At 35.8% G+C, this 12,500-nt stretch overlaps 1 protein-coding gene across 12 annotated transcripts in view; it reads right to left on the minus strand.

The window, feature by feature from the left end:
- Positions 1-12,500, minus strand: part of FOXP2 (forkhead box P2) — a 1,512,938-nt gene that overhangs the window by 28,097 nt on the left and 1,472,341 nt on the right. For all 12 annotated transcript variants that reach the window (XM_081537130.1, XM_081537128.1, XM_081537123.1 and 9 more), the window contains 2 exons: positions 11,440-11,509; positions 10,528-10,691 (listed from right to left, as the gene is read on the minus strand). In XM_081537130.1, coding sequence (XP_081393256.1) covers positions 10,528-10,691; positions 11,440-11,509 — 234 coding nt within the window. The remainder of the gene's footprint in view (positions 1-10,527; positions 10,692-11,439; positions 11,510-12,500) is intronic.

Below are 12,500 nucleotides of genomic sequence, written 5' to 3' on the forward strand. Positions count from 1 at the left end.
TTAGGAACCTCGAGGTAGAGGTTTATACCGTTTTATTGGTGTCAAAGTTTTTAAATATATTGTTATACTTAGCTCAAAGGTAAATTTTAAATTCTCCCAAAGTAGTTAAAATGCATATAATTTTAACATATATTAAAACAATATCTTATGTAAATTATCTTCACAATAAGTAATATTCTGAAGTGATAGTCAACTTTACATAATAAATTCTTTAGTTATAAAATACTGATAGTCACCCAAAGACATCTACTTCCCTAATCCCTATGTAAAAGCTGAAGTTAAAACACCATATGGGTATATGAAACCCTTCATTCTTCCTTGGTGCTAGAAGGGAAAATTTTAATACTGAATAATAATTGTCATTTTTAAACAATTCAGTCAATTACTTTTTGACCCTTAGGAAAATGAAATTTCTAAGGCTCAGTGTTAGTGCAAACGAAGATGTACTTTCTAACAAAGTGTCTTCTTTAGATATAAAGCAGAAGCAGTAAGCTGCAATACTGTCAGCTAAAAATTTTTTGACACTCTTTGCCTAAATTGTAGGGATTCATACCACAAATGTCAGATACCATCTGTATAGTTCTATAAAAATCCTTTAAAACCCTATAGGAACCCACAAATTTCCACAATTGGCACGGTGGGGATACAGCACTTTTTAGCTGAAGGCACTGTATCTATGGGAGGATCTTTTTATTAGGAGGAACTAGAATGAGTTGTAAGTGCCACATATGGGGACTAGAATAATGTAAAAAAGAACAGCAGTTACTGAGCCATACTTGTAATACTTAAAAAAAAAAAAGAGATGATAAAGAGCTGGCATAGTCATAAGTTCTGTACAATCACTTTGGAAAGAGATCTCAAAGCTAACTAGCAAAGTTAATAAAAAAAAAAGTTTAGAGATTAAATAAAAAATAGAATTAAAACAGAATGAAAATTATAAGGCCCAGAAATGTTAGGAAAAAAATTAAAGATGACTGAAAAATTATGAATTAAAACATTTGTGAAAACATATGTAAAGGAAAAAATGCTTTTATGTTTAGAGGTTCTTAATGCATCTTAATGATTCTAAATATCAGCAAAACTAGTACAGACTTAACAGGTATGAAAACAATGAGTATTTCACTTGTTCAAGTCACTTTCAATTGCTTTCCTCTGATATACAGAGCCACTCCAATTTCAAATGCTTTTGTCCACAGAGAGATCTAAGATCTGTAGGGATTTTATATAAAATATCACCAACCAAAGGTGTAGGATCTGCAAATTCTACATGTGCCTACAAACAGTAATTTAAATTTTAAGGCAGCCACAGATAATAGAAGGAAGAAAAGTAATATTATATACTTGAACTTTTTCATTATGTTTCAAGACAATTCACAACTTATATTAGATTTTCAACACTGTTCTACATAACTGGCATCTAGCAGTGTCCCTTTTAGCTGTCCTTGGTTGCAAAGTATTATTGCTAGGAGAGGCTGGAGTTTATCATTGGAGTTATACAACGAACTGAGGTTCTCAAGAAGCAGAGGATGTTGTAAAGATGACTGACTGGGACATGCAATGCATAGAAAGTTCTGGGGTATGTAGAATGTACATTCAACACATTAACAAAATGACTGATGTGATCTCCATTGCAGTCCTGGAATAATATTACACTTCTCTTTTTGTGTGAATGCCGTGGCCTTTGATTCCCTTACCCTGAGTGAAGTTCTGGCTTCGAAGAACACAACAAAATTATTTTCTAGTCTTATAAGAGCCATATTAACATTCTATACATAAATCTATACAGAAGATCATTAACTTTCAACCTCAAATATTTGCTTTAATAAGAGGAAGACAATAATAATCACCTGCAACTAATATAGAATATTAACAGATAGAACTTTGAAATGGCATGGAGGCTAAGAGGATTCAGGAATGACACATAAGAAATGATCTGAAAACTCAACAGTAGGAGATTCTAATAATCAGAAAGGGGGACTGCATGACAATGGAAGGCTTTATGCATAGAGCCCTCCACACAAAACCAGCTCAGAAAGTACATTCATTTTGCTCTCTAGAAACAAAATTTGAAAACATAAAAATGGGAACTTCATTTAACATTTTTACAAGAGAAAGAAAAGGCAAATCTGAGCCAACTTATTGAGAGTGAGGAGAAACAATTGCTTGATAAAAAAGAAACAACTGACTTGAACTAAGTATGGAGGGTACATCATTAAATTTCTCTTGGCTTCAGGTTTGGAAGGACATAGGAAATGGATTGATTATATCAGTGTGAGTTCACCTTCCGAGCCTACTCCAAATGTTTTCTTCTCTTTTCATTCGTTTAAGTCTAACACAAGGGAGAAGAAAGTAAGTTCAAATTATTTCTGCCTGAACACAGCATCAATCTTAACTCTTCATGTAGTTTTTATGAGAGGCAAAGACCGATATAAAATAGGAAAAAGTGAAAGTGTTAGTCCCTCAGTTGTGTCTGACTTTGTGACCCTATGGACTGTAGCCTACCAGGTTCCTCTATCCACGGATTTCTCCAGGCAATAATACTGGAGTGGGTAGCCATTCCTTTCTCCAGGGGATCACCCCAACCCAGGGATCAAACGTGGGTCTCCTGCATTGCAGGCAGATTCTTTACTATCTGAGCCACCAGGGAAGCCAATAATCTATAAAACTCTGGAAAGTCAGGTAATCAGGGAATACTGGCACTGAGGTGCAGAAGGAACAATATTATAAATTGTAAAGATACTCATATTCTTATTGGAAGTGTCTTTTACATTTGTTTAGACCATGATGGCTCTAGAACTCTTACAACAGCAGTAGAAAATAAATTTTAGAACTCTACTTGATCAAAAAGAGTAAAAAAAACAAGTTTCAAAAAATTATTAGGTAAAATCTATAATATTCCACCTGGCTTTAACCTGTCCTACTTTCTGCTAAAATTCTCTTGAACATTCATCTGATTGCTGCTGCTGCTGCTGCTAAGTCGCTTCAGTCGTGTCCGACTCTGTGCGACCCCACAGACGGCAGCCCACCAGGCTCCGCCGTCCCCGGGATTCTCCAGGCAAGAATACTGGAGTGGGTTGCCATTTCCTTCTCCAGTTCATGAAAGGGAAAAGTGAAAGTGAAGTCGCTCAGTCATGTCCGACTCTTCGCGACCTCATGGACTGTAGCCTACCAGGCTCCTCCGTCCATGGGATTTTCCTGGCAAGAGTACTGGAGTGGGGTGCCATTGCCTTCTCCTTCATCTGATTAATACTGTATTAATATCAATAATTTTTGTTTTCTTTTTCATTTCACCCTCCACAAGATAAAATTTAACAAGGGCTAGGAGGATAATCACAAATGCAGTGAAGACCTGTCCCTTTCTATTCCCCTAACTTTGGATGGTTATAAAATACATATTAACTAAATAAATAACATTTTTAAAAAATCATAAATGTACTGTCAATATTTCAAAAAAATCTCTTAACTAATATTCTATTTAATTATCTCTTCTGAAATTTCTTCTTCTCTATTCTTCTTCAGAGTTTTAAAAGAATCCTGGATTGTACTTTTGGAGGGATTACTTCTTGAAATCAAACCATTTTTAATTAATTGTCACCTCCCATTTGATTCTTTATAATCAGTATCACATGGTTATTGAGTGCTTTCTTTGTATAGTATAATGTCTTAGGGCTTTCATACACTATAATATATCTAAAACATAGTCTCTGTCCTTAACGGATCTTCCATTAAACGAGAGATAACTGCAAAATGAGCAAGTATGTGTGCAAGAGCACGTGAGCATGTGCACAATCACACACACACACACACACTATGCTAGTTACAAATATTGGTACACATAACAAGTTCTTCAGAAATATGGAGATGAGTGTATGTCCTGACTGCAAAATTACTTGGGAAAGCCTCCTGGAAAACTAGGATGAGACCCTTAAGGAAAGGTAGAATTTAGAAAAGAGAGGAGAATGAAAAGCAGAAAAAGTAGAGAAGAAGGGCAAAGAATTAAGGCAAACTAAATGCACAAGTTTGGCAAAAGCCTTCATTCAGGACAGTCTACGGGTAAAAGCCACAGTGCCAGGAGGTGTTAAACATGGAGCATCAAAATGAAGAATATGGATGATAATTTGGCCCCTTTTTCTCTAAAAGTAGTTTATAAGAAGCACTAAACCATAGCTATTCTGCTCGTGTAATGCTTCAAAACATCTTTCTATCAACCTCGAGAATACCTCTATATTTTACTATTCTGGAGTTGAATAAAGACTACGTGAAGAAACAGTTTGTTTCACTGTTTCCTAAATCTAAGGACATTTAAATTCTTGGATTCAGCAAATAAGATACTGATTATTTTCTTAATAAAAATGTTTTAATGATCAATATTTTAGGTATTTTAGGTGTTATTCAATACTATAGGTATATCCAGATGAGCTAAAGCATCCTTTGACAGCACACTATTGAATGGTATAATTTCTGTATCGAAATATGTAAAGACATTCTCAGACAGTACCTGGGAAGATACACATTTACAAATACACACATCCTAGATTTGAAAAGGTAAATGTAAACAGATGCCGTGACTCCTTCCAAACAAAAACCCCACACGACTAATTAAGAGAAGCAACTGGCTCCCTATAATATGAATGTGCAAAATTAAAGCATGATAAACTGATATTTACATAAATATTAAACCATTCTTTTATACATAGTCCACGATCTAGCTTCTCAGATATGTCATGAGTGGTTCAATGAATGACTTTTTCTTCAAATGGAGAAAGTATTCAGAGGTTAAATTCCAACACTTTAAAATGACACACAAACACACAACAGTCTTTACCTGTTTGACCACTGCCTCTAGAAGGTGAGAAATTATTTTATGATAAACAGTCTTATTTTTAAACAAGCATTTCTACACAAATCTTTAGAGTTGAGGCAGGAAAAAACAAACAAAAAAACTTACAGGTGCTGTTAGATTTACATTAACCAAACCGCCTCTATCCAGTTCTTCAGTTCTCTCATGCTGCAGCTATCTGTTTAATTTTACCTTAAATTTTTCTAAGGTCCTTAGCAGAAGATATTAAGAAGAGGTGGCAAGAATACACAGAAGAACTGTACAAAAAAGATCTTCACAAAAAAAAAAAAAGAAAAAGAAGAGAGATCTTCACAACCCAGATAATCACGATGGTGTGATCACTCACCTAGAGCCAGACATCCTGGAATGTGAAGTCAAGTGGGCCTTAGAAAGCATCACTACGAACAAAGCTAGTGGAGGTGATGGAATTCCAGTTGAGCTATTTCAAATCCTCAAAGGTGATGCTGTGAAAGTGCTGCACTCGATATGCCAGCAAATTTGGAAAACTCAGCAGTGGCCACAGGACTGGAAAAGGTCAGTTTTCATTCCAATCCCAAAGAAAGGCAATACCAAAGAATGCTCAAACTACCGCACAATTGCACTCATCTCACATGCTAGTAAAGTAATGCTCAAAATTCTCCAAGCCAGGCTTCAGCAATACATGAACCGTGAACTTCCAGATGTTCAAGCTGGTTTTAGAAAAGGCAGAGGAACCAGAGATCAAATTGCCAATATCCACTGGATCATCGAAAAAGCAAGAGAGTTCCAGAAAAACATCTATTTCTGCTTTATTGACTATGCCAAAGCCTTTGACTGTGTGGATCACAATAAACTGTGGAAAATTCTGAAAGAGATGGGAATACCAGACCATCTGACCTGTCTCTTGAGAAACCTGTATGCAGGTCAGGAAGCAACAGTTAGGACTGGACATGGAACAACAGACTGGTTCCAAATAGGAAAAGGAGTACGTCAAGGCTTTATATTGTCACCCTGCTTATTTAACTTATATGTAGAGTACATCATGAGAAACGCTGGGCTGGAAGAAACACAAGCTGGAATCAAGATTGCCGGGAGAAATATCAATAACCTCAGATATGCGGATGACACCACCCTTATGGCAGAAAGTGAAGAAGAACTAAAGAGCCTCTTGATGAAGGTGAAAGAGGAGAGTGAAAAAGTTGGCTTAAAGCTCAACGTTCAGAAAACTCAGATCATGGCATCTGGTCCCATCACTTCATGGGAAATAGATGGGGAAACAGTGGAAACAGTGTCAGACTTTATTTTTTGGGGCTCCAGAATCACTGCTGATGGTGACTGAAGCCATGAAATTAAAAGACGCTTACTCCTTGGAAGGAAGGTTATGGCCAACCTAGATAGCATATTTAAAAGCAGAGACATTACTTTGCCAACAAAAGTCCGTCTAGTCAAGGCTATGGTTTTTCCAGTGGTCATGTATGGATGTGAGAGTTGGACGGTGAATAAAGCTGAGCACCACAGAATTGATGCTTTTGAACTGTGGTGTTGGAGAAGACTCTTGAGAGTCCCTTGGACTGCAAGGAGATCCAATCAATCCATCCTAAAAGAGATCAATCCTGGGTGTTCATTGGAAGGTCTGATGTTGAAGCTGAAACTCCAATACTTTGGCCACCTCATGCGAAGGGTCGACTCATTGGAAAAGACTCTAATGCTGGGTAGGATTGGGGGCGGGAGGAGAAGGGGACGACAGAGGATGAGATGGATGGATGGCATCACTGACTCGATGGACATGGGTTTGGGTAGACTCCGGGAGTTGGTGATGGACAGAGAGGCCTGGCGTGCTGCAATTCATGGGCTCGCAAAGAGTCGGACACGACTGAGCAGCTGAACTGAACTGAACTTCCCCTTCTTTATTCATTTTGGTAAGCTGAGCTCATCACCATTTTCCCGCTTGAGCCTGTTCTCTCATGCCCTCTCTTGGTGGGCTTTTAAAGTTGCTATGAAAGTGTAAGTGAAAGGTACTCAGTTGTGTCTGACTCTTTGCGACCCCTTGGACTGTATCATGGATTTCTCCAAGCCAGAATACTGGAGTGGGTAGCTGTTCCCTTCTCCAGGGGATCTTACCAACTCAGGGATAGAACTGGGGTTCCCTGAATTGCAGGCGTTTTCTTTACCAGCTGAGCTACCAGGGAAGCCCTTAAAGTTGCTATGATTTTTCCTAATTTTCCTCTTTGTCCCCAGCATTCAATCAGTTGTCTTGTCATGGATTCCTTTTCCTCCATGGGCTGTCTTGCACTTAAGTCACATACTGCATCCTGCAAGGACTCATCTTCTGCTTCGAATCTCTCCCAATTCCAGAATGTCCTACCTCACATTTTTATTCAGGCATGGTTCAATCACTCAATACTCTTTCAGATTACTCATTCTAAAGCACATCTCTGATTATGTGAAACTCAAGCCCATAACATTAAACATACTGACTAAAACAAACATCATAGCTTGATCTTTAAAGCACTCAACAATTTGGTCTCCTTTCATATATTCTAAATTCTATTTCCCTTTTTATATTCCAAACTCCTGTTGGACCTCGTATTCACTGTTCTCCAGACGTATATCATGTGTTCTTGCTCTGGGTTGATATTTTTCTATTTGAATTGTTCATTGCCTCCAACCTCAGATTACATTTTATTTCAAACATCTCTTATCTCACTGACTCTGAGGAAGGTGCTCCCTACCATAAATTCCTGTCTTGCATTCTTACACTTTTATGGATCTGCTTATTCCATGAATTATAAGAGGAGGTGGAAGCAAAAGAAAAGGGACTAACAAGGAAAGTAACCACACAGTTATGGAGTGCCTACAAAAAATGTATTAAAATGCAAAATATTTTTATATTGTTTATGATCTCCTTTATAGCAATAATGAAGTATTACAAGAAATAATATAAATCAGTAACTCTGAACACAGCATTATGAGGGACACAAGGAACAATTTATTATGTTCCAGGCTCTCATTTCATTTTCAAGAATCCAGTGAGGTTCATATTATTACGACTTACGTCACTTTCAGATGAGAAAGCTGAGGAAAGAAAGAAATCTTAGCTATGAAGTGCTAACTCTGGGATTGGAACCCCCACAATCTATCACCAGAGCTCAAATACTAGGCCTCTCTGCCTCTTGCTAACAATTGCATCAGCATAATTTACTCCACCTTCCCCTCACCAATAACAACAAGGACCATACCATGATTTCATTTCAGGACATATGACTGTGCTATTGAAATGTAAAAAACAAACAAACAAAGAAAAAACCTTTCACTTCTCTCTAATTTTAAAAGAACTTTGAAGTGCATTCAATTATATGCAGCCAAATTTTGATGAGAGAATTAGATAAATTTTTTTCTTTGTCTTATGATGTACATTAAATGCCTTAACATTCTTTATTTCCAAGCATCTTAAAACTCTATAAAGATGAAGATATAGAATACTGAAGTGACATTCCATCAATAATATTTGACATCAAATATACAAAATGTTAATGGCAGCAGCGGAAACAGACTCAAAGAGAGAATGTCGACCAATATTCTGCAAGATAATTAAACATATGATTACAATTTATATAATTTAGGAAAAGACAAAATTTAGTCTTCCCCCAATTTTTGTCTTTTCTGAATCTATTTCCAGTAAGCCAAGGGAAGCTTTCCTTTTATTCTGTGTGGAAAAGACACATAAATATCTCACATGCATAAATTCATATAAGCATAAAATGTACAATAAATGTGGCAGTACATCAGACATTAAATACACAATTTTTATATACTGTTTTATACACACTATTTTTTCTGAGATATTTTATAATTAAAGTGTAACTTAATAAAATGAAAAAGTCAAAAATAGCCATTGACAAACAAAAACTACTACTAACCTATCAATGCTGTGATTTAGCCCAATTATTATTTCAGGTTCTAAAATACAGTGTTTAATAAACTATTTTATTGAATCAGTCATTTTTTAAATTTTAATATTCTTATCATTGGACACAAGTTTTAAAAACCACCTCCCTACATACTCTCTACATACAAGTCACAACAACCCCTGTAGGAGCTCAAGGAGTTGCATCAATAGCTTAAACACTTTCATTACAAATACATTTCATTTGTCTGAAATAGGTATTTTTTTAAAGAGGGAAAACATGATCTAACTCTTGTTTGCTCTTTAAAGTTTTATTGTTTTAGCATTTTATACAGGGAGTGAGCATTAGCATACTCAGGAGAACGGCTGAAAGTAAAAGGTCTCAAGCTACCCACTGTAAGGCTGAGAGGATAAAGCGGGGATATAAAAACTTTTGTCAGATTGCACACTTTCCTCATGTTAGAGTACTGCTACTCTCAAGAGCATATATTCATGTTCTTTCTACTTCGAGTTTTATTACTTCTTTTGTATTATTTAATACATCTAAAGACACTTCCAAAAGACAAATTTTTCCATTTTGAAAAAGTAATGGTTTGGAACCTGATAAAATACATTAATGTTCACCATGTGTTTTTCACAAAGGTGATAGAGTGAAAGTGCTATAAAGCAATTAGGCATACAATCTCAAAGACATTAATATGTCAAATAAAATGAGATGTCTAAGAAGTCAACAAAAATAATATCCTGTGAAAGGTCAAATGGAAATAGGCCCCATGAAAGACCGTATTTCTCTTTCAGGCCTCTGACTAGATGTTTAGTGAAAAAATACGGGAAGAAAATATAAGAATGAGAGAAAGTACTGTTCTTACCTCAGTAACTTGAAAATAGAAGTACATGATGTTTAACTCTCAGAAGTATGGACATTAAGTTACAATACATTCTAACTGAATGAATTGTTCAGGATTCAGATTCTAATTTTTCCTCCTTAACTCTAAGTTTTAACAGGGTCCATACTGTTTAGTAAACAAGAAACTGATATGCTTGGCTTATTGAATAAGGTCAGGCATTTTTTCAAGTGTCATACACATTTCTGAAATCCACAATATATCAATTTTTAATACATCTACTCTCTCAGCTCCATTAAAAAGATGGTAGGGGAAAGATTTTAGAGTAATTAATGATATAGTTAGCTGCTAAATATTAATAGGAATCGTAGTCTTGCATAAAATATAACATATAAACCTTGCCAATACAGACGCACCAGTAATTAAAGTTGAATATGTAATTACACTGATTTATAAGACAGGCAAAAAGTTACACTTTACTAGCTTCTATGTAAACTGTGGCTAACAGTTAAACTTTGCATTTTACGGTTTATAAAAACGGGCAATATCTTGACTACAGTTCATAAATGGTTTAGAGACCTGTAATAGTAGTAAAAATTATGACAACTTATTCCATCATGAATATTCTTATTGCACCATACAAACCAAACTGTGATAATGATCCATAAGATGAAGACTTATCTTAGACACTTCTGTACACCCAAGAGAATGTCAGTAGCACTAAGAATTTGTAGAGGACTGCTGCTACAATCATCACAGGACACTGGACAGAATCTAAAAGCTGGATGAAAACCAATTCTGATACACTTTTTTATATCATGAACCTGGTGAAGTTTAACTCCATGTAAATTTGTATTTTTTACTTATACACCATTCAAAACTTCAGAAGACTACTAAATTTTAGAAGCATGGGAGTATAGGTTCTTTCCCTTATGGAGTCTGTTAGCTTCACTTACATGTGCGGCTGAGGCGAGCAGCCTGGGCTGCTGTTCCCATTGCTGTCAATATGATCCAGGGAACCATTGAGGTCTTCGTGGACAGCCTGCAGCAGGCCGCTGGAGGCGTTATTGATCAGTCCTGGGTTACTTAGCAAAGGTAAACTGCTCTCTGCCAAGGCAGCCTAGTGAAATGAAGAGGGTGTAAACCAACTTTGGAAATGTCCTGTCAAATAATTTTTTAAACGTCTATCTTCTAATGGTTTTCAATTCTGATACACGTATTTCAGAAGTAATTCAATAAAATGCATGGGAAAGACAAAGGTTCCTAACTGGCAACTTGTGGCAGCAACACCAAGGAAATTAAGTGTGATGTTCAAATAGAAACAACTGTTCTCCCAACAAACTTTCTCACTCATGTTTCAGCCTCCCATATACTGAAAGAGTATCCTCACATGAAGCAAAATATCCCAAGATAATATAAGCAGTTGCTCTGCTTTTTAAAAATGACCAGAACTTAACTCAAAATAAAGAAGTCCTGACATTTGCCTCCTCTGCATAAAAATTATATATTATAATTAAACTTTAAAGTTTTTGCCACAAGCACCATGTTCCCCAACACTATGATGTGAAATCATTTATGACAGCCTGGATAAATATTAATGCATAGCCACATGCATTTGCAAAAGCTTCTATCAATCTAGCATTTGCAGAAAAACCGAGTGTTCCAGATTTTGCCACAGGGTGTCCTTCTTGCTTCTTCACATCAAAAGTAGCCTGAATTAGAACCAGTGCTTCCTATAGTACTAGGTACTACAACTTACTTGGATAATAAACCAACTATGAAGAATAATCACAATCCCACCTAAATACAAAGTCATGCCAAAAAATTCAGATACAAGGATAATGAGAAGGCACATTTAATGATATTACCTGCAAACTGGCATTCAGAGCTGCTCCATAGCCTAAACTGGTAGGTATGTTTTTTACTAAGGTTGGACTTCTGCAAGAAAAAAAAAGATGATTTGTTAGTCAAAATGTAAAGAATGTGGATCTTGATAAACTCAGCTAAAAACATATATTCTGATTTGTTGCCTCACACTACTAGTACAGAATAGATGTATATAAGACCACAGAAATCAGGTGATACAGTTCAAATATGTAATTTTTTACACAGTACACACATACACATCAATCTGGCTTAGGAAATATATAAATTTAATCCAGGAATCTAAGTAATGAAACTTTATCTAGACTATGGTGTGCAGGCAAAGTAGAACATGACCTTGAGGATCCCCAAAACTGTTTCTAGCTAGGTGGAGTTTTTACATCCAAGAGGAGCAACATTCGTATAAAATTTTTAAAATGTAAATATACAACACAATTACCAATTTGATGCAATCAGGAAATAATTAATGGTTAATTTCTAGAACACCATGAATTAACATAACAAATTACCATGGTTAATTAAATGACAACATAATGGATTAACTATTTCTTGAATGCAGAAATTAGCACATCCTTGACTACAGAAATCAAAAATGAAGGGCTAAAGAGCAAATAAAATACATTAAGGTCACATCTTCAGAGAAGGTAGCAGCAGTTTGGGGGAGCAGCTAAATGCTACATGGAGTTAATTTATTCAGTCCCAAATGTAGTCTATTATATTTCTGACTTAAATTTGGCAGTCTTGTTCTCTAGGGGGAAAGAAAAAACTAAAACATATTGATTCCAAACTTCCCAGCCAGTTATTTTCTCACACTATCATATCTTGATCATCTTAACAGCCTTGAATAGATAGCTGATGTGGCCGAGTAAAAAACAGGGAGGGTCCAAATAATAAACTTTGGTCAGGAAAATAGAGAGTAGGTGTGAAACAAAATCACTGTTCTTTCCTAATATACTCTCATTAATTCATCAGAAAAAGGTATTTGTAGGAATACTAGTGTTTGTAACATTAGCTTTTCTTTCAAATAGCATTTTGTGCTCTATTA

The sequence above is a fragment of the Giraffa tippelskirchi genome, chromosome 10, assembly GCF_054371585.1.
Source record: "Giraffa tippelskirchi isolate mGirTip1 chromosome 10, T2T-mGirTip1v1.2.pri, whole genome shotgun sequence".
In the NCBI taxonomy this organism is placed as follows: Eukaryota; Metazoa; Chordata; class Mammalia; order Artiodactyla; family Giraffidae; genus Giraffa; species Giraffa tippelskirchi.